We start from the raw sequence: 27,455 nt of genomic DNA, 5'->3' as shown, positions 1-27,455 counted from the left end.
TTACCTTATTTAGTCTCAATTAAAAAATTTTTTTTTTTAAATCAAGTAAACAGAATGTTCAGTTAAAAAAAAAAAAAAAAAAAAAAAAAAAACATTTTATTTCAGTGCACTGAAAACAATACCTTACATAATAATCAAGTTGAACTCAAACGCAAATTTAAGCTAGGAGTTACGATGCACAAATCTGTATCATAAATGTCATGAACCATAACACTTCTCTAGAATCTGAGTTAAGTTTATTAGTTGTAATGCAGTATGATTATTTGTGTGCTTCAAAGATATAAATAGACACTGTGTTGTTTTTTTAACCAAGTGTGGTGTAATTTATTTCTTGGCAGCTTGGAAACGCTCGGTGACATTCTCCCAGTTCACAACATTCCAGATGGCCTTAACGTAGTCCGGTCTGACATTCTTGTACTGCAGATAGTATGCATGCTCCCAGACATCTATCCCAAGTAGTGGGATGAGACCTCAAATTTAAAAGGTAAACAGAGAATTAAAGGTAAAATACTTCTTTTTAACCTACAAAAACAGTTGATTTTTTTTCCTCTCTTGTGGTCTACCAGAATATTACTTAACTTTAGGGAACACAAACAACTGCTAAATAAGATATATGGATGGCTCTTATGTATAAGCAGGAGCATTTTCATGTGTACTGCATACACTAAGGCCTTGTTAAGAGTATGAAAATTGCTATTTACAGTGTAAACCCTAGGGGATTCTTACCTTCAGCACCATAATTTAATTCTCTACAACTCATTGAGGAATATTTACCTGTAGTGCCCTGCAAAGGGTCTTGGTTATAGCAAGCAGAAATCCTTAGCCTCCCACTGTCCTTCTCAAAGCCCAACCAGCCCCAGCCAGAGCCCTGCACAGCCACTGTGGCAGCAGACATCCTATCCTTCATCTTCTGAAATGAGCCAAAGTCACGCTTAATGGCCTCCAACAGCTCCCCTGCAATATGAAATAACAAAAACTCAATTTACAACTATGCATTTCATAAATTATATAAAAGTATTAAAAAAAAAATGTAATCATTCTTGTGGCATCTCAAATGTATTAATGTGTGCAATCTTACATATCAAGCTGCCACATGGGGTAAACTGATTGAGCAAAATTAACAGTAAAACCCAGGTTGATTAGAAGTTATGGGCTTGGAAGAGGGATGAGGACATTAGAAAGAGTTCTACATAAACATCATTGGCTCTTACCTTGTGGTTCTCCTCCACCATTTGGTGAGAGATTCGTCCAGAATATAGTATGATTAATATGACCACCACCGTTAAATTTCAATGCAGGCTGAAGGGACACTTGGGTTGTCACATCCCCTGTAACACAGCAAGATCAAGCTTACTTTAATGTAATTCACAATGTAGACAATCTAAAAAAATATATTGATTGCTTGGAATCTAGTAAACGCTAATTTATTCGTAACACACACTGGTGGCCAAAAGTTTGGAATAATGTACAGATTTTGCTCTTATGGAAAGAAATTTGTACATTTATTCACCAAAGTGGCATTCAACCGATCACAATGTATAGTCAGGACATTAGTAACGTGAATAATTACTATTACAATTTGTAAAGAATATATAAATAAATAAATAAATAAAATTTACTACTTCAAAGAGTTCTCATCAAAAAATCCTCCACGTGCAGCAATGACAGCTTTGCAGATTCTTGGCATTCTAGCTGTCAGTTTGTCCAGATACTCATGTGACATTTCACCCCACACTTCCAGTAGCACTTGCCATAGATGTGGCTGTCTTGTCGGGCACTTCTCACGCACCTTACAGTCTAGCTGATCCCACAAAAGCTCAATGGGGTTCCATAACACTCTTTTCCAATTATTTGTTGTCCAATGTCTGTGTTTCTTTACCCACTCTAACCTTTTCTTTTTGTTTTTCTGTTTCAAAAGTGGCTTTTTCTTTGCAAATCTTCCCATAAGGCCTGCACCCTGGAGTCTTCTCTTTACTGTTGTTCATTAAACTGGTGTTGAGTGGGTAGAATTCAATGAAGCTGTCAGCTGAGGACATGTAAGTTGTCTATTTCTCAAACGAGAGACTCTGATGTACTTATCCTCTTGTTTAGTTGTACATCTGGCCTTCCACATCTCTTTCTGTCCTTGTTACAACCAGTTGTCCTTTGTCTTTGAAGACTGTAGTGTACACCTTTGTATGAAATCTTCAGTTTTTTTGGCAGTTTTAAGCATTGTATAGCCTTCATTCCTCAAAACAATGATTGACTGATGAGTTTCTAGAGAAAGCAATTTCTTTTCTTGCCATTTTTGAGCTAATACTGATCTTAAGACATGCCAGTCTATTGCATACTGTGGCAACTCAAAAACAAAGACAATGTTAGGCTTCATTTAACAAACCAAATAGCTTTTAAATGTGTTTGATATAATGGCAAGTTATTTTCTAGTACCAAATCTGCAATTTAGCATGATTACTTAAGGATAAGGTGTTGGAGTGATGGCTGCTGGAAATGGGGCCTGTCTAGATTTGATCAAAAATGACTTTTTTCCAAATAGTGATGGTGCTGTTTTTTACATCAATAATGTCCTGACTATACTTTGTGATCAGTTGAATGCCACTTTGGTGAATTACAAGTACCAATTTCCTTCCGAAACAGCTAAATCTGTACATTATTCCAAACTTTTGGCCGCCAGTGTAATCCGGACAAGCATTTACATTGCTAATATTCTCCCTTTTTATTGGTATATAGGCCTACATCAAATCATTAAACTTTTTTACTGTAGTCCACTTATAATGTTAGTCGTTAGTCATTTTTTGCTCCAAAAACAGGATTCTGACATCAGAAATCCAAGAACTTCCAAATGAGTCTTTTTTTTTTTTTTTTTTTTGCAGCTTAATTTCAATACATTTTCTTTTAGACTGGGCAGGAAGCTTCTGGGTTCTGAAAGAGTAAGTACAGTAACTCTTTCATTTTAAAAGATCAATGAAAATGTAATTCCTTAACAGTGTTGGGGGTAACGCGATAAAAGTAACGCACATTATGTAATCAGATACTTTTTTGAGTAACAAGTAAGGAAACACAATTTTTATTTTAGACCATAAAATCTGAGTTACTTATTAAAAAAAAAAAAAAAAAAAAAGCGTGTTGCTTTTGTACACCTCTACTGTCCCTGTATTGCGAGAAATCAGGAGTAAAAGTGTGCAAACTTCGGGGAGGAAACGTAGTGCATGATTGGCATTGTATTTCTATAGAGTGTGAGGCCAGGGAGAGATGAGTCACTTCTATTTAAACGAATGGGAGAAATTGGAATGCCCAACCAAGAAGCTCTAGCACCCAACAGTCAATGGATGTAGAAAGGAAGTCCCGCCTTGCAGGTAAAAGAGCCAATCACCTTTTAGTGACAGGCGAGGTCTGTATATCAACTTGCTAACACGCATGCGCATTTCGTGTTTTAACCCTCCTATTATCTTTGGGGTCAATTTGACCCCATTCAATGTTTAACGTCTTTTTGCTTCTTATTTAATGACTTTTCCTAATTTAATGGGGACAACTGCGTAAAAATAAAATTAACATGATATGTTTTCAATGACCTGTACACATTTTGTAGCGTCAGTGTTCTTTTGGGTCAATTTGATCCCAGGCTGTTTTAGCTGTATAAAACAAAAGAAATATCAACATTTTACATACATTTGTTTTGGTTGTTTTGGATGATACTGAGGTCACTATAACATGCAATTTTATAATCTTCAAAAAACTTCCCTCTGCTTTAGGGCCCTAACCTAACATAACCACACCTGTAGTATTGCGAGAACCACTGATAGTTCACACGACATGGGGGAGGGAAAACATAATTCCCAACGAGAACTTTGATATATCCCGCGCCATGGGTAAGGGAGAAACATAATTCTCGCGAGGACATTGATAGTTCACCCAACATAGGTGAGGAGCAAACATATAAGAGCTTGCACAGCAGCCTTCTAAACCATTTCTCTTGGTGCTCTGTGGGCTCTCGTTACGATCTCTCTTAATTGAAAATGACCTCTAAGCAAAGGTTTTCTGTCAATGAGGTTTTGTCACAGTTCTTTGACAGTGAAAGTGACAGAGGAAAATGTGTCTGAGACAGAGGTTAATGTTGAGGAGGACCCTGATTATGATGCTGCATCCTCTGATGAGAATGAGACTCTTAATGTTGACCCTCCTGTTGTCTCTCAACCACCAGCAGACACATTACCTTCCAAAAATGGAACGTTATTATGGTCCCTCTCCCCACTTGAGCGACAAGTCAAAATCATCAAAATGGTTCCAGGCCCCAATTGTCAGCCATATCCAAGACATAAAATCAGCATTTGAGCTCTTCATAACACCATCAGTCGAAAAGGATATACTTGAGATGACAAACTTAAGGGGGAGGCATGTGTATGGGGACAGTTGGAAAGACTTGGATGTCCTGAGCACCAGAGAAGACAGAAAACCACGAATGGTCTTGGACTACAATGAGACAAAGGGAGGGGCTGATAATCTGGACAAGGTCACAGCCACCTACAGCTGCCGACGCATGACTGCCCGTTGGCCCCTTGTCATTTTCTTCAACATCATTGATGCGAGCGCCTAAAATGCCTTTGTATTATGGAGTGAAATAAACAAGGGTTGGAACAGCGGAAAATGGAGTCGAAGGAGGATTTTCCTGAAACAGCTGGGTTAAACGCTGGTGAAACCTAATATCGAGAGAAGACAGTGCCTTCCAAGAGCAACAATAGCTGCTGCAACTGTTGAGAAGGACATCCAAATGGAGACACACACACCCCAGTGGTTTAAACTGCAGGCAGGAAATGTGGCAGGTGCCAGGTCTGTCCCAACAGAAATGACTCCAAGACCAACAACACCTGTGTGAAATGCAAGAAATACGTCTGCAAGAAGCACGCACACACTCTCTGCACATCATGTGCACAGTAGTGCAGACAAAAGGCTGGACTGTACCTTCTGGTGGGCTGTAGGAAAAATAATATGCTGTTCATATTCTGTCTATGCTGTTCGTATTCTGTCAAACTCATTTTGGTGACTACGTACCTTTGTTTTGTTTTTTTTACTATCTCATACATACATATTCGAATAAATAGCACTTACAGTAGCATAGAACAATCCCTGACACAATGCTCAAATTTACTTTTTATAGGTGTTTTTTTGTAAATATAGATGTTATGTGTTCCTTACTGATGTTCTGATGATGATGATGTTCTGTTTTACAAATAAAATCCTTCTTGAAATTGTGTTTGTTTTTCCTGGGGTCAAACTGACCCTGAATATAATACATGCCATATCTATGATAACAGAAATTGTTCTTCTTTCCAAATGTTATAAATAACAAAAAATATGTACTTAGAAATAATATAAAGCCATTAAAACACCAAAAAGATCTTTCTTTCCAATTTTAGGTCATTCAGTGTGATTTTATGGCGATTTGCATATTTTTCCATAGTCATGCATTAGGTATTCTGGATGCAAATGTGAAACAAAAGTACCTGAAACATAAACTTAGGTAAAAATCATATTCTGGAGGTTTAAATTGCTGGGGTCAAATTGACCCCAAGGATAAAAGACGTTAGTAAATTTGAGGATAACAGGAGGGTTTATGTAATATGAGGTCAACAAAATTCTGTTGAGTGAAACGTGGTTGATTCATGTGTTAATACACACTGCATTAAAAAAAAAAAAAAAATTTGTAAACACGTTTAGGCAGAGGGATTATAAGACTTGTCTTCCACTGGACATGACATGATACACAGGGTGAAATACTCGCTCAATTCATGGACTTATGCAGCCAAACTGCTCCATGTTAGAGCTCCCCGTAACAGGAAAAATGGGATGAGAAAAGACTCTGGATCAGTCGCTCCGAGCAACGTTCTACATCGATTGTGTACGCAGAGAAAATGACATAAGTTTCTAAAAAGATTCTACATTTTTGTCTTATAATAAACAAGTAGTTTGATTCATGAACAAACCGTTTTTATGACATTTTGGTAGCATTAAAAACTATTACATTCAAGTTGTATCAAAATGCGCCTTTGAAGTTGTGGCGTCTGTACGCACCGTGGATCAACTCAAAACGAGCTTGCACTGAGATGACTTAAGTGAAAAATATGTATTTATTCATCAGGCTTATTCCTTAAACATGTTAGACTGGCATTCCCCACTGAATTTTATCCTGACTTCTGAAGAACATCTTAAGCTGACTCTGGCATTGTCGATGGGCACCGCATATGATGACATATATGATGCAGGTTCAAGTGCTGGATTTTGCTGCTTTAGGTAAGACAGTGGTTATACTTCATTATTCATATTGGCTGCCATGTTGATGGAAAAACAAATCATGCATATACATGTTATTGATTCTTTATTATAAATATGACGTGAAGACCTAATTTCTAAATATCTGTTTGTTTACTATGTTGTTTTGACATGAGTGTTGTACAATAGCTAGCATGACCTGTAATGTCTCTTGTAGAGAATGCATGGCGTATTTGTATGGAATGAATAGCAGAAGAGAAAGTGGCTGTGAGAAAAAAGTAACGTGAGAAAAATGTAACGCTTTATTTTCCGTAATTAATTAGAAAGTTATTTTAAGTAGGAGTAATGCAATATTCTAACGAGTTACTTTTAAAAGTAACGTTACCCAACACTGTTCCTTAATATATGTTCCATTTAAGAGTGAATTAGTTTGTATATTACTTCAAATTAAGTGTTTAAGGGGTTGAGATGTATGAGAAAATGTTATAAATTTTATTACTTATTCTTATTTAGTAATGGAATAAATGTCTGGATGTAAACACAGAAAAAATTTGTTTTGACTACATCTTTTCTAGTGAATTGTGTAAGAGAGATACTCATGTTTAACCCTTAAATGCATACATCAGGTCTTTAGTGACCCGGGACCTCATTCCAGGTCCTTTACCCTTATTCATTTTTTTTTTTATTTATGCCCCAACTTCTTTAGTATTCCTTAACCTTTCTCTTATGAATCATCTATCAATAAAAAAAGCCAAAAAATAAATAAAATTAATAATAATATTATATATAAACACTACCGGTCAAAAGTTTTCAAACACTTGACTGAAATATTTCACATGATCTTAAAAATCTTTTGATCTGAAGGCGTATGCTTAAATGTTTGAAATTAGTTTTGTAGACAAAAATATAATTGTGCCACCATATTAATTTATTTCATTATAAAACTAACATTTAATTTAAAAAAAGTTTTGAAATTGATGACTTGGACCAAATAATAAAGAAAAGCAGCCAATAAGTGCCCAGCATATAGATGGAAACTCCTTCAATACTGTTTAAAAAGCATCCCAGGGTGATACCTCAAGAAGTTGGTTGAGAAAATGTCAAGAGTACATGTCTGCAAATTCTAGGCAAAGGGTGACTACTTTGAAGATGCTAAAATATAACACAGTTTTGATTTATTTTGGATTTTGTTTAGTCACAACATAATTCCCATAGTTCCATTTATGTTATTCCACAGTTTTGATGACTTTACTATTATTCTAAAATATGAAAAAAAATTATAATAAAGAATGAGTTAGTGTTTCAAAACTTTTGACATGTAGTGTATATATATAATTATCAAAAGTGTATAGGTACTTTAATGACCTGAGATATGTAATAATGTCGCAATATATATTTCAACTTCTATTTTTAGGATTATTTCACATCTATTTAAGTTTACTATCACAGGATATCTATTTATATATCTGTTACTTTATATCTATTACTACCACATCTAAACACCATGTGTTTTGCAAAACACGCCCATGCATTTAAGAGTTAAAGGGATAGTTCACCTAAAAATAAAAATTCTCTCCTCATTAACTCATCCTCATGCCATCCCAGATGTGTATGACTTTCTTTCTTCTGCAGAACAAAGATTTTTAGAAGAATTGTTCAGCTCTGTTGGTCCTTTCAATGCAAGTGAATGGTGACCGAAACTTTGAAGCTCCAAAAAACAAATAGGCCACATAAAAGTAATCCATATTACTCCAGTAGTTAAATCCATATCTTCAAAAATAATATGATAGGTGTGGGTGAGAAACAGATCAATATTTAAATCCTTTTCTTTTTTTTTACCATAAATCACACATTGTGAAAGTGGAGATTTATACTTAAAAGGGACTTAAATATTGATCTGTTTCTCACCCACACCTATCATATCACTTCTGAAGATTTGGATTTAACTACTGGAGACTTATGGATTACTTTTATGTGGCCTTCGTGTGATTTTTGAAGCTTCAACGTTTTGGTCACCATTCTCTTGCATTGTTTGGACCAACAGTGCTGTGATGCTCTTCTAAAAATCTTCGTTTGAGTTCTGCAGAAGAAAGATGTAAACATGAGGATAGCATGAGGGAGAGTAAATGAGGAGAACATTTTCTGCTTTGAGTGAACTATCCCTTTCAGGTTTCTATACTTCTTTTAAAAGCAAAGTCATCTTTATTCACCCTTGGCCAGTGCCTCTTGATATTTCTCCTCAGTGACGTTGAGGTTGTTGACGTATGTTGCATGGTGCTTGCTGTGGTGCAGCTGCATAATCTCAGCACAAATGTGAGGCTCAAGTGCACCATAGTCATATGGGAGGTCAGGGAGTGTGTGCTTCTGTCTGGAGGCTACGGCACCCAAGATGGGGTTCAAGGTAGCAGCACACCTAGAATGGACAGCAAATAAAATAAAACCGAGTAACAGTACAGTAGACCTTGCCTGACTTTAGATATTGGCAGCATAAAACCGAGAGAGTGTGATAGTGTAGTGTGGTTTCCTGATATCTGTTACACTGAAGCGGAGTTTTTTCTGAGTGCATGCAAACAAATCATTATTTTAGAATTTCAATACATTTCAAAATGAAGGACAAAGCAGGTTTGTATGGTAAGCTAAAAGAAACCACACACACACACACACACACACACACACACACACACACACACACACACACACACACACACACACACGCACCATCCATCCATGTATTTCCATAACTATGCCACACACTAATTAATTGCATTGATTTGAGATATCATAACTGGATTACACATTTAAATCATATTGATTGGAAACTGTTGTTTGACAACCTTTCGAGAGCTAATGCGATTGCATTTAAAGAGTTCCAAATCAACACATCAGTTAATCTTCCAAATCTGTTATAAAACTTGCAGTGGTAATGTCAGTTACCCAAACTATACAGTGTAAAGCAGTTAGCTTGGCTGCTCTACCACAGACAAGAGTGCGCAGTTTATCTATATCGCCATACATTATCAAATGAACAACCCTTTCTGAACAGTCATTTAACTGCGCACAATGCCAAAGCTGTTTTAAACTTCAGCTAACTTTACCTGCGGACATATCCGACTCTGCACAGCATGTTCTAGTCCGTCACGCGCCGACACACATGCACTGGATCTAAACACGATCTATTCCAACCTGCCCTTGAAATTTTAACTTCAACTTGTTCCGGAGCGTACCACTATTGCCCAAATAGGGGTATTACGCCGAAATGTCTAAAATGTAATTGGTTATTGAATGAATATAAAAGATATATTAATACGTAAGTTATTAAATGAAATTGTTATAAGTTGTTTACTTTAGATATCTCAAGTGGACAACATTTTTGAAAGTTAAAAACGGTACAAACACCGTGCACCCCCCTGTGCGAACTGGTATGATTCAGCCAGTCATTCTAGGCCTTACTTGACAGTGAATAGTCATTGAAAGAAATAGTTTCGTTTCAGAACTTATAATGCAGCGTTTATGGCGATTGTACGTGTTGTTATATCCAACATCACAGCACAATTAATTGAACAATTTGGATTGATACGGAAGTAATAGCAAGAGCATTGGTTAAGAATTACAAAAGCAAGTTTTCATATGACGAAAATCGAAAGAAGGTGCCCCAACTACCACCCACATCTTTAAAATGTGACTTCAACTATTTATGTACTCGTTAAATTGTACTTGTGAAATTTTGAATAACGTATAAGGGTTCCTGTTGGTTGCTCGCGCTCCTCCCCCTCAGCGCTCGCGCGAACACACTGCTGTGCGGCGGTGTATCACACGCGCTGGACATGGCGGACGGACTCCTCTTCGTTTAAATAATAAACGCAGCATTTACCCCCTCTCCCGAGAGAATTAAATTTCAACATAAACTCTAAATAATTATTATCGTTTTTGAAGAAATTTGCCATATTCTGGTCGAGGTGAATCGGGCCTGGTAAGTGTTTGAAGGCTATTTCATATTAAGTGCTGCTTCTCGGAGAAGGAGAGTCTCTTCCTTCTCCGCCATTTTGTGGCGTACTGCTTCAATAAGGTGCCGGTTAAATTTTTATTCCACCGAGTCCTTCCGTTATCATTTATTGGTTTTATTTTAAGTGGAATCTGCATTAGGCATAGGCTTCGTATTTTCCCGACACCGTGCGTTTATATGAGATTCCGCACGTTTGTTTGCAACGCTGAGCGTTTAGCATGTCAACGCGTATTCTGTAAACGGCAAGGATTACACGCATTCGTGCATTGATATTTTGGCATAGTGTTTAGATACATTTTTATGTTCTTGGAGGCCGACATGATACTCCGCTAGTGCATTGATATCACGGTTAAATGTGTTTGTTAACATGAAGAACTTGATGTACGGAGTGCATGAATGTAGTAAGCTAGTGTATTTCCCGGTTAATGGGTTAGTTTCATATTTTCAGGCGAGCAACTAATTTTCACAAATTGGGTTGCACAATTTAAAAAAACAACAAATATACCTTTTAAATGCATAATTACGAAGATCTTTAAATTTACACATTCGAAATTCCACTGACATGAATAGAGGAATTTATGAAAAAAATTACCTAATCTTTCGCTTTGTGGCCTATTTTTGCAATAGCCCATATGTAGGAGTGTGAGATCTATGCATCTGTCTGTCGTTACTGCATGTACTGCCTGTGCATTTTTTTTATTTATTTGATGCTTGATTTCTCAGTATCTCCCTCTCTCTCAGAGAACAGAATGACCAATGAAGAACCTCTCCCGAAGAAGGTGAGTTCATTGTCGCAGTCTAATCTGATTATAAGAGAATCTCTCCCCCCACATTTTGTAGCCTTTTAAGACTTTATATCTATTTTATGTCTTTGCAGGTTCGCCTGAGTGAATCTGACATGAAGACCCTGACTCGAGAGGAGCTGTGTACCAGGTATGCAAGGATTTTGTTGTGCAATAATCTACAAGATTGTGTCAGTTGAATCTTTGACTGGCTGAATGCTGATGTTTTTGTTCTGGGTTTAGGTGGAAGCAGCATGAAGCTTATGTCCAGATGCTTGAGGTGAAATATACTGATTTAAACTGTAAGTTTTCACATCCCAAATGTTCTGAATAATGTATTGGCTTGAGTGGTGTAAATTTGTTAGGAATGTGTAGTTAAAGGAATACTTCACCCAAAAAAAAAAAAAAAAATCTTTCATCATTTACTCACACCCATGCCATTCCAGATGTGTATGACTTTCTTTCTTCTGCAGAACACAAATGAAGATTTTTAGAAGAATATCTCAGCTCTGTAGGTCCATACAATGTAAGTGAATGGTGACCAAAACTTTGAAGTTCCCAAAAGCACATAAATGCAGCATAAAAGTAATTCATATGACTCCAGTGGTTTAATCTGTGTCTTCTGAAGCAATCTAATTGGTTTTGGGGAAGACCAAAATATAACTCCTTTTTCACAATAAATCTTGACATCAGCCATCTCTTTGGCGATCATGATTTCAAGCTCGATTACACTTCCTAGCACTCTGCACATGCGTCAAGCACTTGGAAGTGTAATCAAGATTGAAATCAAGATCGTACCTAGAGACCGCAATGGCAAGATGAACAGTGTAAAAGGGGTTACATTTTGGTCAGTTCTCACTCAAAATCCATGACATTGCTTAAAAATTTATTGATTAGGGGGCCTGGGTAGCTCAGTGGTAAAATACGCTGGCTACCACCCCTGGAGTTCACTAGTTCGAATCCCAGGGCATGCTGAGTGACTCCAGCCAGGTCTCCTAAGCAACCAAATTGGCCCGGTTGCTAGGGAGGGTAGAGTCACATGGGGTAACCTTCTCGTGGTCGCTATAATGTGGTTTGTTCTCGGTGGGGCGCATGGTGAATTGAGCGTGGTTGCCGCGGTGGATGGTGTGAAGCCTCCACACGCGCTATGTCTCCGTGGCAACGGGCTCAACAAGCCACGTGATAAGATGCGCGGGTTGACTGTCTCAGACGCGGAGGCAACTGGGATTTGTCCTCCGCCACCCAGATTGAGGCGAATCACTATGCGACCACGATGACTTAGAGCACATTGGGAATTGGGCATTCCAAATTGGGAGAAAAGGGGGAAAACCCCCCCCCCCCAAAATAAATAAATAAATGTATTGATTAAACCACTGGAATCTTATGGATTATTTTATGCTGCCTTTGTGCTTTTGGGAGCTTCAAAGTTTTGCTCACCATTAACTTGCATTGTATGGACCTACAGTTAAAATATTCTTAAAAAAAATCTTTGTGTTCTGCAGAAGAAAGTCATACATATTTGGGATGGCATGAGGGTGAGTAAATTGAGAGAATTTGATTTTTTTTTGTATTACTTTAATGTGAATGCAAAGAAAGTCTAATGTTAAGAAAACTGGATGTCGACAAGTAATGCATCGATGTTGCAATGTTTGCAGCTAATGATGTGACGGGCCTTAAGGAGTCAGAGGAGAAGTTGAAGCAACAGCAGCAAGAGTCCGCACGCAGAGAGAACATTCTAGTGATGAGGCTTGCAACTAAGGAGCAGGAAATGCAAGAGTGTACGGTAAGTGTGTAACTACCTCTTTAGTACTGCATTATGGTCAGGTGTCATTGAAGGAAATGGACCATGTACAGTGGCTTGAATGATGTGGAGTATGTCTCAAATGCATAGTATAACATGCTTATAGTGTGCAGGTGGATGTAGTATTTAAATGCATTTGTCCACTTGAACGGATTTATTTAGTTTCACATCTTAAGCCAATGTTGTCTTGTCAAGTGTGTTTTCAAATGTTGGCCATTTGAATCTCATTATCAAATGTTTTGAAAATTGTACTCTGGTAGAATAGAAATAAGGAGGTGAGAACAATAGAATTTCCATGAATCCTTGACTTTCACTTCAGCGTTTCAACAAGGGAACAAAGAACAATTTTATATTGACTCTAGGCCAACAAAACTAGCCAAATGCATTTAGGCAGAGATGGCTGGATAGTGGCTGACCACAGTGTTGCACCTTTAAATGCAGTTCTTACCGTCAGGCCACCCTTCGTTTTGCCACTTTTACAGTTGTTGCAAGTACAGCTGATTTTACGGAGAGCTTCACCACATTTGAGCTGAACATTTTTTGTGCCATCTGGTGTAAACCTGGGCTTTCAAAATATTTGGTTTATTTTTGCTCAAGTTTTTCAGCATTTAGGCACCGTGCTCGGTTTGCTTTTACGCTACCATTTTAAGATTTCACACGATGTATGTTTACAAAAGTAATATACACTGTAATAGTACTGTATAAAATTACTCTAATGGCACTTTTCCACTGCACGTTACGGTTCGACTCGACTCTGCTCGCTTTACTTTTCTGAGCTTGCTTTTCCACTGCAGTTTAGTGCCGCCTCAACGTGGGTGGGATTATAGGCTGATCGTCATAGTTGCGCCGCCTCTACTGCTGTGACATCATCTTAAACGCGACACAAACATTACTGACCATAAACAATAACACAAGCACTAGCTGTTAGCTACTAGCTCATTGTGCTGCATAAAGCAGTTGTTGCATGGTGATTTTACACAAGTGTAACAGTTAAATTGGCCTGGTTGTTTTAGAAACAAGCTTTCCAGTAGCTGCTCAACTAAATAAAGTGAAGATTTCAAGCAGAATATAGAGTTAACGTTACAAAACGTACCATGCTCCATCGTGGACTCCAACAACGCTGAGTCCAGGGCACTCTCCCTCCCATTGCTCGCTGGTCTATTGCCATAGCGTCCATTTGGTCAAACCACTTCCACTTTCTTCTGTTTGAACCACTCCGGCTGTTGTGGTCCTTGATGGTTCTGTAGTCACTTAAGTTTTTTTTTAACTTTTCCCTACACTGTTGGTAGGTCTGGTGGTAGCCGTGTGCGGCCAACAGCTGAGACACTTCCTGAAGGACTTTTTCGTTTCGCGTCGTTTCGTTCATCACTAACGAGAGGAACGTCTGCACCTCGTTTATTGACCACGGCGTGGTTTTGCGTACAGCCATTTCTTTTTACAATTCGAAAGTCGCGTGGACAAATGATATTGCTGTTGCTAACTTAAAAACTAGCGGGTTGATGTCCCGTGTCACAAATCCAGTGGTAGTGACTATTCTCTCTGACCAATCAGTGATCTGCAGGGTTTTGACATCACATTTAGTATCGGCTCGGTTCGCTTGGAACCTCGACCGAGGTGGTACTAAAAAAAGTATCAGGTACCAGGTACTATCCACAGTGGAAAAGCCCCATAACCTCAAAGCTGTTAAAGAGTCATAACATTTTGTAGACTGGGTATTATTTTTCATGTTGACATCTATAGGCATTTTTTGCAAGCCAAGGTTCTAATTCTCTCTCTTACCCTGCAGACCCAAATCCAGTACCTGAAGCAAGTCCAGCAACCGAGTGCGGCTCAGCTGAGATCATCCATGGTGGATCCCGCCATCAACTTATTTTTCCTCAAAATGAAGGGTGAACTGGAACAGACTAATGACAAACTGGAGCAAGCCCAAAATGAACTGAGTGCCTGGAAATTTACACCTGATAGGTAAACTAAAATAACTCCCCACTCCAAACAAAAAGTCAAGACTTTCCTGATTCACCCCCCACCTTGTCCTCTGCAGGAGTGCAGATAATGGTGGGGGAAGACTGAAATGTTTTGCTCACAACGAGACTCAGACTTTAATGCCAAAACTCAGAACAAAAGACATTTTTTCTTTTGTATTGTCCTGTTATTACACATACCGTAATGTAAAATCAGAACAAGACACAACAGTTTTGGTCAGGTGATACTTTTGGTTCAGCTCTCTCTCTCCCCCCCCCCACACCCCTCATGGTACAGAAGCCTGAAGGAATCGGGACTGTTCCTGAAGAGGTGGTCACGGCGGATACACCCCCCATCTGCCCATGTTAGAAAGTTTCCTGTAACAAAAAAGGCGACCTATGAAAGACTTGAACAAATCGTTGGCTCTGGAGCTGATTGAACTGTAGTTTAAAGATCACTGATTGAACATTTAAAACATGACATGGCCCTACTAAATGTCTTGCAGAGGAAAATGCCCCCATTTAAACCTCATCATAGAAACCTTGAGACTCTGGTTAAGAATCTAGAATGTAATGCAGGGAGGTGGGAATGTAGTATGATGCAATGAAATGGGGTGGAGTTAAACAATCATAAGACTCTGGGGGCAGAAGCCTTTGCTATCATGTAAGACTTTGAGGGATCTGCAAAGACTTTGGTATATGTTCATCTCACAGGTGCGACATACGGTACAGTGTCTTCCCTTTTTCTTTTTTTTGTTCGTAATATTATACTTTCATGTTTTTTTCTGGAATTGCACCTTGCATTTACAGCAGTGTGGTCAAAGTGAATTTACTTTTGTCATGTTAGTAAACTAATTTACATTGGCTGTTGCGCTGCTGCAGATGCAAACATGAATGTTCTTTTCAATGTGAATGCCAATGTGCTATGTATGTCAGAGGAAACTATTCAAGCTGTTCAAATGTCTTTGTATGATGATTTGTACTTTAACTCAGGGAACTTTCTAATCCACTTTTTATTTTCCGGTCACCCAGTGAGAATTAAAATTATTTTCTGTTATTTTTTCCTGAGACACATTAAATTCCTTTGCAGGTATTTGCTCAATAGAGTTTTTATAGTAATGGCAAATATTAGGCCTAACTGTTACATATTTAAAATCTCTTGAGAGGATTCCAGGGCAATTTTAGAGCTTGGCAAATCAATGAAAACAGTTAATGTCACACTACTTGGTTTGGGCAATTTTGTTTTTTAAAAGCTTTCGACAGCTTGTCTTTTTAAAACCCTCTGCTCAAAAGTGACTAACTAATACATCAGAGATTGCATCATGGGTTAGTAGCAGACTGTCAGAATCCAGGAAATGAAAGATGGAGAGTCAGTATATTTTAGGAAGGAGTACAAATTTGACCCTTATATTTTATATTCTAACAATATTGAGTATTTCCCGGACTGCTCTTTAATCAGTGTTAAGTGTTGGTCTGTTTCTGCAATACTAGCTCAGAATTGATTCCATGTTTTAAAGATAAAGGATAGTAGTGCTGCTAGCTGTATTGTATTTGGTACCAAAGCAATGGTGACCATTACAATTTAAGGTTGAACTGGAGTTTTTAAGATTTAAAATAAGTGCTCTGACACCCTTGTCTCAAATGAAGTATAAATAATTAAAGCCCCTTTCCCAGTTTTGGAGTTATTTTGTTTCATACTTATAATACAGGAAATTGCATTACCGACTGTGGGGAAACTTCAAGCACAAAACATTTTATTACCCACTGTCATTTGTATCAAATAAGTCACTATAACATTAAGCCAAGATTGATGCTGTTATCACTTGCCTGATTGCAGATGGTTTTAGAATAGGCTAAGTATTGTTTAAAAGGTAGGTACAGGAATTTGTTCACCATAATTTTTATTGTAGATTTTTGAAATAACTTTGGTTGTGCAATCTTGGTCAATGGCCTGTTTAGAATGCTTCCATGCTAGATGTGGTCAGATGTTATGCATTTGTTGGTTTAATTTGATGTGGTCTGATAACTGTTCATGGATCTCTTCCCAGAAATGTTGGAACTGTTACTCAATTTTTTTGGTTGTCATTGGTCAACAAAATTTACAATTGGAGAACAGTATGGCCATTGGACAGTTTGTTGAAGTTAATTCTGGTTGTATAATATTACCACCAGTTTGTAAATGCAGTGGCTACTTGTGTTGACCCTGTGGCCATGTTCACGATGTGATGTTAGACTTGTTTCCCTTGCAGCCAGACTGGTAAGAAGCTGATGGCGAAATGTCGCATGCTGATCCAGGAGAATCAGGAATTGGGGAGGCAGCTGTCACAGGGGCGCATCGCCCAGCTGGAGGCTGAGCTCGCCTTGCAGAAGAAGTACAGCGAAGAGCTAAAGAGCAGCCAAGATGGTGAGTGAATGCTCTACTGCATCAGCCACTTCATTCGGTACCATGTTCTTTGTAATGTCACACTATGCAGTATACACACTATGTGATGTGTTGTTCATGACAAGAACATTAGAAAAGATTAGAATGTACAAACATCAGCTGAAACCAAGTTTTAAACCAACACTAACCTCACACGCTCTTTGTCTCTTTTACCTGTGCATTCTGTGTGGTCCAGAGCTGAATGACTTCATCATTCAATTGGATGAGGAGGTGGAGGGCATGCAGAGCACCATCCTGGTTCTTCAGCAGCAGCTGAGGGAGACCAGGCAGCAGTTGTCTCAGACCCAGGCCCAAGGCACTTCTAGTGGAGCTGGCCCAAGCAGAACTTCACCTTCAGCCAGCTCTGAACCTTCCATTCAAAGTGATGCTGCAAACACCTCCAGCTCCACTGTGGGGAAAGACTGCGGAAGGGTTTCCAATGGTCCCTCCAATGGTAATTTGTCTCAGAGGGGTGTGTCTGTGTCCAGTCTATATAGGGAAGCAAGCAGTGCAGATGAAGATTTCCCACCATCACCCTCTGTCTCCAGCCCCACCCATGGTTGCATGTCAAAACTCTCCAACCACTCAGAAGATGCAGGAAGCCAGAGGGGCATAGAAGGGTACGTGACACAGCTAAGTGCAGGCTACGAGAGCGTGGACTCGCCTACAGGCAGTGAGACATCAGTGACCCAGCACTCTAACGATACAGACTCCAATGCTGACTCCCATGAGGCCGCTGCTGTCTCCAAAGTCAGCAGGACTGCGGGTACACGGCACGGCACTCAAAATGGTCTGGACTCAACTGCAGCAACAGTTGTGACCAACACCTCCAATGCCTCCACAGGGTCTGTTTTGTAACATTCTTAAATTTCAGTGTTGGTTTTTTTTTTAACTCATGACAAACAAGAAAGACATACTTCAGGCCAGTTATTTCTTGTTTGAGGAAGTTAAATGATTTTTTTTTTTTTTACCCCACCTTCTATCATAACTCATTTCAGTGGATTTTCAACATGCTCTGACAGCTGATTATGTTTATAATGCAAGCAACTTTGAAATAAGTTTGTATATATTTTTTTTTATGAATGATTTTAAAACCATTTTTCCTCTTCAGAGTCTGTTGATGTTATATGAACACCACTGGTACTGTACTGTTCAGATGCTCACTCGCTAGAACCAGAAATAATTTAGCTATGTGTGATATAATGCTCAATTAAGTATGGAAATGTAAAGTTCAGAGAGTCCATAGTTTCCTGATGTTGAACTTTTTTTTGTTGTTGTTGTTCCACTACATGACAAGAGAAAACATTTTGGTTTGACTTGTATGTAGTTTTTGAAATGTATCTTGTTAAATTTTGATTTCAATCCTTTTCATGTACTGACCAAATATCAATAAAGAATTTTAATGTCACATAACCATTTTAGATTTTTTTGCTTTGAAATAATAAAAAATGAAATTGCAATTAAAAAAAAAAAATTTCAGCATGTTCATATTTCAATTTTAATGCCTGAAAATGTAGCAGTACAAATGCACATACCTAGTATTCAAACAAGCAGTGTTGGGCAAGCTACTAAAAAAATGTAGCAAGCTAAGCTACAAACTACTCAAGAGAAAAATGAGTGAAGCAAAGCTAAAAGCTACACTTAAGAGAAAGTAGCAAGTTACACTACAAGCTACATGCCAAAAGTAGCTTGCTACATTTAAGCTACTTCATATTTTTTTTCAACCGCAGATGCATGGAGCATACCGTCATAGACAAAGCATATAAAAGACTTTCACATGATGTTTATCAAAGCCTTAGTACAGTATATTACAGTTTAGTGCAATATAGTATACTGTATGGTGCAATACTTATGAGCATGTAAATTCATATTTAGACATGCTACTTATACAAACCCATGTGTTCAAAATTTAAAGTCACTCTTTTTACATTTTATTTTTCATATTTATACTACTACCTCTATAAACCCATACCCATTTAAACATTTAATTTGCACATTTCTGTATAAAAACTCTGCGTGCATACAGTATACTATTCATCTATACAATACAGAAATACAGCAGCTAGACAGAATTACAGGATATATCATCAGAAGCCAAATTTCTTGTGTGTGTGTGTGTGAGAGAGAGAGAGCGCACATCTGGGCAATAACAATGTGATTTCTGATGGTATCAGATGGTAATATCATGGTACTTTGATTTACAATGACCATATTTATGTTCCATTCTGTACCATTACTACCATGATAAATTGATATTTGATTACAATATTCATATACTAATGTATTTACGTGGTGATTCAAGGTAATTAAAAAATACCATGGTACTTCCGTTGTCATAACATAGTGCGTCTAGGTAATGGTACATGTCCAATAAACATGGTAATGCCATGGTACTTTTTTATGTGTTTTTGTGTAGGCTGATACGTGTTTTGATACTCTTTTGGTCGGAAAATTTATTTACCTGCAGAAGTCGTTTACAAGCTGCAAACGTGTTGAAGTTTATAAATACCTTCTTCATCACTGGCAAACGTTAGGATGTATTTGCAGGTTTAGTTTCCATTGATTGTAGATCCACTGCAACCAGCGTTATCTTTATTTTTCGTGTTATAATATACTCAGTGAGCTGAATGGCATGAGCGCGCACAAATGATTCAGTAGCGCGCGCGCAAGCTTTCTGAGTCATTCAGATTGAATCGTGAACCGATTCAGACTGCTTTCCTATCACGTGCGACCAATTCATTTTAAATTACCGACTCAGATGAGAGTCATAATTTTAGTCTCTGAAAAGAATATATTGTGCACTCATAAGGTCTACAGTAGATTATGGGAGTATGATTTATGGAACAGCCTCAGCATCTCTGCTTGATAAAGTAAATATAATACAAAATCAAGCATTAAGAATATGCTGTGGAGCATTTAAAACATCACCCGTGTTAGCTCTACAGGTTGAAATGGGTGAGATGCCGTTGGAGTTTCGTAGGTTAAAACTGACATTGGTATATTAGGCAACTGTGAAAGGGCATTCAGAAGTACAGCCAGTTAAAAAAGTATTAGAAAATTGCTGGGAACATGAATATATAAATCTGAATAGCTTTGGATGGAAAGCAAATAAAGAGGCTCATCAAATTGGAATGAGTAACTGTGCTGTTTGCCCTACTGTAGTATTGCCAGCAACACCCCCATGGCTATTCCCAATGCCTGTTGTTGACTTTCAACTTCTAGTGAGTATAAATGATAAAAACAGACAAGAAATATTTGAATCAGAAATATGCATCAGTAATTCAGCTATATGGATCTAAAGATCCTGAAACAGGACATACAGCATCAGCAGTGTCTACCCAGGTTTAGGAACAAAATAGCAAAAAGAACATCTAATCATATATCAGTCTATACAACAGAAATGTTTGCAATATTACTGGCTCTTCAGTGGTTGGAAGAGATCAAAATACCTGAAGTGGTCATATGTTCGGACTCTTTTACAGCATTATTAAGTCTAAAGAGTGGAAAATCATCAACTAGGCAAGACATTTTATCAGATATTTTACAAAGTTTGTTCAGAATACATCAAACAAGAACAGTTATCTCATTTGTATGGGTACCCGCTCATATAGGGTTAGAAGGAAATTAAGTGGTGGATCAAATAGCAAAACAAGCATTAAAACACTCAGACATAGAGTTGAATGTTCCAATGAGTAAACTGGAAATAAAAGGGACAATTAAAGGAGCTGTAAAGATATGTGGCAAAGAAAATGGGACAGTGAGAATAAAGGACGACATCTTTATAATATTCAGAGAATAGTTGGGAGCGAGAGGAGAAGTTTTGGGAATAGAAGGGAAGACAGTATAATATCACGTCTCAGAATTGGGCATTCTGCACTTAACCAGTCACTACATATGATTGGAAAACATGTATCCGGATGATGTGATCTTCCTGAAACAGTCGAGCATGTTTTAATGAAGTGTAAAGGTTATGACAATGAAAGACTACAACTTATAGAAGCACTTAGGAGTTAATCAGCTTTCACTGCAGAATTTGTTAAACAAAGATACAACTGTAAGAGTGTTCAACACTTTATTTAAATATCTCAAAGACACAGAGTTAATGTGATTTAAGATGTATATGTAGTTTGTTGGTTCCCTTTATTATTATTATTATTATTATTATAATATTTATGTAGATTTCCCTCTACGTCAACGCTCCACACTCCATCCCAGTAGGTGGCGGAATATGCACCAAAAGCTGGTTTGCCAACCGCTATAAAATGTCAAAGAAGAAGAAGAGCGATTAATTTGTGATCGGACATCATTAGTTTTTATTCGAAACTGGCTATAGTAAACACCGGGGTATATAAAAAATATAGCTTCGCTACTGAAAAGCTAATTGACTTAAAAACTAGCGAAGCTACCGTCTCTCTATTCAGAAATGTAGTTAAGCTAATAGCTTCGCTATTGTACTTGCAATGTAAACTAAGGTTCAAACCATGTTTCAGATGTTTTATTTTTGATTAGATGAAATGAGAAGTGGGACAGTTTAAATTCGTGAAACTATGTGATGCATTAGTATGCATACTTTTGTATTATTAATAGGATGCATAGGTTAGGATGCGAGTTTTCTTCAGCCATCCACACCATTAAGCGGCGCTGAAGTAAAACAAGCGTTGCACTGTCATTTCTCTGTCATCATGCTTTTGTACTGCTCTTTATTATCAAATGAATGGGGCAGTACGAAGTAGGAGGCTCCTAAAAGCAACCAGCACTTGTATATAGCTAGCCTACCGGACACATAACAAGGAACCTGCGTGCAAATCCAGCGTTACAGCAAAAAATGAAGACCAATTCGATTGTAATCGTTTCTGCTGCAAGGACTCCTATAGGTAAAATCTCACGTCTCATTCTATTGCAATCTTTTCCACACAATACTAATCACATATTTCCAGTTGAATTCTGCAGTATTGTCCTGTTGGCAGATTAGACTAGGAAGTATTATCGCCTGTGTTACTACCTCAATGAACAAGTTAACAAATGTATTAAGACTATTACTTTAAAAAAAAATAGAGTCAGTGTGCATTCAGTACTGTAGTTTTATATAGTCTAAATGTGTGTCTTATTTGCGTTTTTATTCGCTTACGCTAGCCCCGAGCCACACAGCGTCCTGTGGTGTTACTATGGTGCTGTTAGGACGTAGAACTGTTCTGATTGGTTCCTCAGCGTTCTACCCAGTGTTCTCCTTCTCTGATTGGTTGATTTATTGTACAGCCATGACCAGGAGAAATGTTGTGATTAGTCACCCAGTCAAACCTTTTCTATGCATCCTTCATTTATCTGCTACTCTATTTACTATTCAAGTAAAGAAAGTAATTTACTAAATATTAAAATGATATTTACAAGAGTACCTTTTTTGATGTTTACAAATATTTTGTGTTGTCAGTAATTGTCCTTCTGTTACTCTTATGCATGGGAATATCAATATCTTTGTATATATATTTCATATACATATATCAGTATTCATATGAAATATCAATATGGCATTAAAATTGGTTTAGAGACCAGATGTATGTCTGTTTTCCACCTGTATAAATGCAGTGTTTCTTCTTGTGTTCCTGATTCTGTCATGTTAACTGGCAAAAGTGTATTGACAATATGCCAAAGGTAAGAGGCTTTTTGTTAAATCAGTTTTAGTTGTAGAGCACTTTTCACAATACATATTGTTTCAAAGCAGCTTTACAGAAAATAGTAAACAGGCCGACAAGGTGACATTGACAAGGAAAAACCTTTGTAAGATATTTTTCATGAGTTTACTGGTTCATATTGGAGCGCATTAAGGTAAATGGATTTGGCGTACTGTCCATAACAGAGGGGCTCGAGCACAGGACTGAGCTGTATCCATTTAAATGCCTTGTTCGGATGAGGATTTGATTTGTATTTTATATTTCCTTAGGGATAGTTCACCCAAAAATGAAAATTCTCTCATCATTTACTCACCCTAATGCCATCCCAGATGTGTATGACTTTCTTCTGCAGAACACAAATGAAGATTTTTAGAAGAATATTTTAGCTCTGAAGGTCCATACAATGCAAGTAAATGGTGGTTAAAAAAAAAAGCATATACAGGCAGCATAAAAGTAATCCATATGACTCCAGTGGTTAATTCTATGGGTGCGTTCCATTCTGAAGGGGTTGCCCTTCAGAGTGAGAGCTACAAAAGGTTGAAGGGTGAAGGGCTTAAAAATATCAGTAATTCAGAACGCACTTTAACATAATCTATCCAAGCCAAAGTAGCCGCTGCATCACACAAAGGCTGATACTAATGAATATCACCTGCACACAATCAGCAATATTTACACATGATTTTGCATCACTAATTGCTTTCAGAATAGAAACTGAAAAGAAATTATTTAAATCTTTATGAAAAGTGTAAGCTTCGTGTTTAAAAATGTGTTTTATTTTAATAAAAAAAGAAACCAATAAACAAATGTACAGTGCATTTATTAAATAAATAAAATGCCACTTTGTATTATTATTTTATTTAAAATCCTTTAGAATAACTGATCCAGCAAATTTAAATTTAAACAAAAAGTCAGGGGTTTAAAATCATTTTTAAAAGTTCATTATAATAATTAAAAGCTTTTATAGACTATGGAGGTGAAGGGATGTCACATGTTTTTGTATATAGAAACAGACTGCAGTTGCAGCTGGTTTAATTTACAGTAAGTTACACTTGGCAAACCTCCATATTTGTGACGTATGCTTCGGTTCCAGTCTGCTTGGCAGCGAAGTGTCCATCTGTTGGACCTTACGGAAATGCCCGTTTTGAAGGGCCCCTTAAAGCAGCGATTTATGAGCCCTTTGGTTTGGAACAACCCTTCAACATGGTTGCCGCGATCGTTCCCCCTTCAGAGGCGGATTTATCCTGTTTGGAACGCAGGGTTAATCTTCAGAAGAGATATGATTGGTGTGTGTGAGAAACAGATCAATATTTAAGCCCTTTTTACTATAAATCTCCACTTTCACTTACACATTCTTCTTCTTTTGCTTTTGGTGATTCACATTCTTTTTTGTGCATATCGCCACCTACTTCCCAAGAAGGAGAATTCATAGTAAAAATAGGAATTAAATATTGATCTGTACTCACCCACACCTATCATATTGCTTCTGAAGATATGGATTTAACCACCGGAGTCGAGTGGATTACTTTTATTCTCCCTTCATGTGCTTTTTGTACCTTCAAATTTCTGACCACCATTCACTTGTATTGTATGGATGTACAGAGCTGAAATATTCTTCTTAAAAATCTTTGTTTGTGTTCAGCAGTAGAAAGAAAGTCATACATATCTGGGATAGCATGAGGGTGAGTACATGATGAGGGAATTTTAATTTTGCTTATGTGTTTAAGCAAACAGAAAATGAATGAATGAAATACAACCTTTGTTACTCATATCAGGTCCAGTTGAGGTGAAAGTTGATGAGTTTCCTCGGCATGGTAGTAATTTTGATGCTATGTCCAAGCTGAAACCCTATTTTGTGAAGGACGGTTCTGGTACAGTGACACCTGGCAATGCTTCTGGTGGGTACAGACATCTTTGGCACAAAATAATGACATTATTTAGCACAAGCCATCAGTCATAACAAAAACGTTATTCCACATTTGGTATGGGGGCCCATTGTACTGTTTTCTTGCAGTTTGTCCAGTTTATTTCTTTCCTTTACTAATTGGAGGTAAGTCTCCTGTACATTATCACAAAGACTGATGAGTTTTGCTATGTGGTGCTTTTGGTTTAACAGGGATAAATGATGGAGCTGCAGCTACTGTTCTCATGAGCCAATCAGAGGCCCAGAGGCGGGGATTAAAACCAATGGCACGGATCACGTCCTGGGCTCAGGCAGGCCTTGCCCTTCAGTCATGGGCACAGGGCCAATTCCAGCTATTAGGAAAGCTCTAAGTCTGTTAGGTATTGAGTCACTGCAGGATTTAATTCAACCATATGAATGAAAAATGAATTCTTGCATTCAGAGGCTGCTTATGAAACTTGGCACTATAGTTACGGGCAGTCAGAGGATCAATACAAAAACAATTAGAGTTTCAAATGAATCCAAACTGTTTATTAAAAGCAGCATTCTCCACAATCCAAATTCAGAAAGAAAGATAAAGGGGATGTATACATATCCATAAACAATAGATAAATTCAAAATATTATTGTATTTGTATTGACTAATTGACAACCCTTCCCTTTTTATCCAGTCAACTTTGTCTTAAACTTGCAAATATAGTTTCAGTTGTTTCTCTGTTTTTACTTGTGCATCTGTAAAGTCATTTAAAGTTAATTGTTCCTGCTGTCTACCAGGTTGAGAAAGCAGGATGGAAGCTAGATGAGGTGGATCGATTTGAGATAAATGAAGCTTTTGCAGCTCAGTCTGTTGCAGTGGTGCAAGAACTCAGCCTGAACCATGAGAAGGTCTATCATCTTCTCCACTGTACCTCATACAGCTTTTGCACAATACCATGTTGACACAAACTCAAGTTATCCAAGGATTCTGTACAACAGTAAATAGAGGATAAAATGATCATGATCAGTCACTCCCTTACTGACATAATTGGAGTTCAGCTTTACTGAACCTTTTTTCTCTAAAGCTCTCAGTGACAGACCTACTTCATGATTTCTGGGTTTAAACTGTCCAGGAAAAAGCTCTACTTATCCACCTGTTTGTGAAGTCTTTTGTGTTTTATAGATGATCAATGAGGACATTTCTCCTTGAAAGTATCCATGTGTTTACACCGTAATTTAACATTTCATTTATGTGTCTCTCCGCCCCTATAGGTGAATGTGTGTGGACACATTGTCTCTCTTGGACATCCTCTTGGTATGTCTGGCTGCAGAGTGTTGGTGACCCTGCTCTATGCGCTTCAGAGGACAGGGGGACGGAAAGGGGTCGCTTCACTGTGTATAGGTGGTGGAATGGGGATTGCAATGTGTGTAGAAAGAGAGTAAGGATGGAGTACTGATGATGTAGTCATATGTTACTGCACTGTAATGTTGAACATTTAATCAATCTGTAAATTGTAATATTCAGACAGGTGTTTAAAATCTTAACAGGCTCTTATAACACTAAAGCAATTACATACTCAAGTCAGTTCTTGTGTGCACTGTAAATATAGGGAAGAGTAGTATAACAAACCCAAATACAAAGGATTTACAAATGCACTTATATCTTGAAATAATCTCCTGTTATATCATATCTCATATACAGTGTATCTGATGTATTTTTGGGAAGAACACTAATGTGTTCCCTTTAGTCTTTAATGATTTATGGTACATGAAGAGGATTTATTGAAAGGCTTTTAAGACATTCCTTTCCCTCTTGTTCATTGTTGATGGTTGCTGAGCTAAATCTGTTGATCTTTTATTGGGATTAAATCTGTGCCTGTCCATGTATTACAGTTGTCAACATGTATTGTCAATGAGAATCTGATTGGATTATAAAATGTTGTTTGTGTTCAGTCTGTTAAAGGTACACTCAGTCATTTTTTGAATTATGTCGAAGTGGCTAACGTTGGTTTACACTGACACCTAGTGGCGTGAATGCTCCATCATTCAAACAGTAGTTTAGGAGTTACCAATGCCATTGTAGAAATTCACTATGCACAGTAAACCAGGATTCATTTAATCCATGAATGAAAGTGTCTAATAACATGGCAGTTACTGAGATTAAGTGAGTAGTATTCTAGCTGTTCATGTGATGCTAATATGGCTGCCCCCATGAGGTGCCCCTGCCCCATGTAGAATAAAAGAGCTTTTATCAATTTACTTATATGACTGAACTCTTCATCTCACATGAGTGGGCATGGTTTTATACATATGTTTCAAAATTACTGTTCATTTCTTTAGAAGTAAAACTTTTTTTAATAAGGAAACAAATTACTGAGTGAACATTAGAATGAAGAGAATCTGGTTCCAGCAGAATGGAAATTGGACCTAGTATTAAGAATTGAACCTGTCTACTGTGCAGTAGAAAACTGCCTTAGATAATGACATATGTGCCAAAAAGCTAAATTAACCTCTATCCTGTGCTTCCCATAGACAGCCTTTAAATACGTGTCCTGTTCTTTAATACTACCTCCCAATGATAATTTAAACCTCAGGGGAAAAGGCTGTTTACATATTACGCCCTTACTGTATTCCTGCTTAATAAAGAAGTTAAAGAAGATCGCTGTGTCCTATTTTGT

General features: G+C 37.6%; 2 protein-coding genes and 1 pseudogene across 3 annotated transcripts; 2 read left to right on the top strand and 1 right to left on the bottom strand.

Annotated features, from left to right (window-relative positions):
* Positions 1-214: 214 nt before the first annotated feature.
* Positions 215-9,505, bottom strand: LOC127410001 (superoxide dismutase [Mn], mitochondrial). The gene is made up of 5 exons (XM_051644971.1): positions 9,360-9,505; positions 8,475-8,677; positions 1,212-1,328; positions 775-954; positions 215-470 (listed from the first exon to the last, which is right to left on the bottom strand). Exons 1-5 carry the CDS (start codon positions 9,386-9,388, stop codon positions 325-327), a joined length of 675 nt encoding a protein of 224 aa, XP_051500931.1. The 5' UTR covers positions 9,389-9,505; the 3' UTR covers positions 215-324.
* A 253-nt stretch (positions 9,506-9,758) lies between these two features.
* On the top strand, positions 9,759-18,642 carry LOC127410000 (pre-mRNA-splicing regulator WTAP-like). 2 transcript variants are annotated; one of them, XM_051644970.1, is made up of 8 exons: positions 9,759-10,234; positions 10,991-11,046; positions 11,145-11,200; positions 11,293-11,351; positions 12,705-12,832; positions 14,637-14,815; positions 17,061-17,215; positions 17,430-18,642. In XM_051644970.1, exons 2-8 carry the CDS (start codon positions 11,017-11,019, stop codon positions 18,089-18,091), a joined length of 1,269 nt encoding a protein of 422 aa, XP_051500930.1. In that variant the 5' UTR covers positions 9,759-10,234; positions 10,991-11,016; the 3' UTR covers positions 18,092-18,642. The 2 variants fall into 2 exon arrangements, with proteins under 2 accessions (XP_051500930.1, XP_051500929.1); XM_051644969.1 differs by having other exon boundaries at positions 9,761-10,234; positions 11,009-11,046.
* Positions 18,643-21,501: 2,859 nt separating this feature from the next.
* LOC127409959 (acetyl-CoA acetyltransferase, cytosolic-like) lies at positions 21,502-27,430 on the top strand (annotated as a pseudogene).
* The last annotated feature ends 25 nt before the right edge of the window (positions 27,431-27,455 follow it).

The sequence above is a fragment of the Myxocyprinus asiaticus genome, chromosome 19 (assembly GCF_019703515.2).
Source record: "Myxocyprinus asiaticus isolate MX2 ecotype Aquarium Trade chromosome 19, UBuf_Myxa_2, whole genome shotgun sequence".
NCBI classification, from domain to species: Eukaryota; Metazoa; Chordata; class Actinopteri; order Cypriniformes; family Catostomidae; genus Myxocyprinus; species Myxocyprinus asiaticus.
This window is presented reverse-complemented; position numbering and strand designations above follow the sequence as displayed.

Bases quoted from the DNA above. Each gene is read 5' to 3' on its own strand.
- LOC127410001 (XM_051644971.1), bottom strand. From the start codon at position 9,388: ATGCTGTGCAGAGTCGGATATGTCCGCAG. The intron at 1,329-8,474 runs GTGAATAAAGAT...GCTGTGTTACAG, and splicing joins TCAAGAGGCACTGGCCAAGG to GGGATGTGACAACCCAAGTG. The intron at 471-774 runs GTAAATATTCCT...TTTAAATTTGAG, and splicing joins CCCTTTGCAGGGCACTACAG to GTCTCATCCCACTACTTGGG.
- LOC127410000 (XM_051644970.1), top strand. From the start codon at position 11,017: ATGACCAATGAAGAACCTCTCCCGAAGAAG. The intron at 11,047-11,144 runs GTGAGTTCATTG...ATGTCTTTGCAG, and splicing joins AAGAACCTCTCCCGAAGAAG to GTTCGCCTGAGTGAATCTGA. The intron at 11,352-12,704 runs GTAAGTTTTCAC...CAATGTTTGCAG, and splicing joins GAAATATACTGATTTAAACT to CTAATGATGTGACGGGCCTT.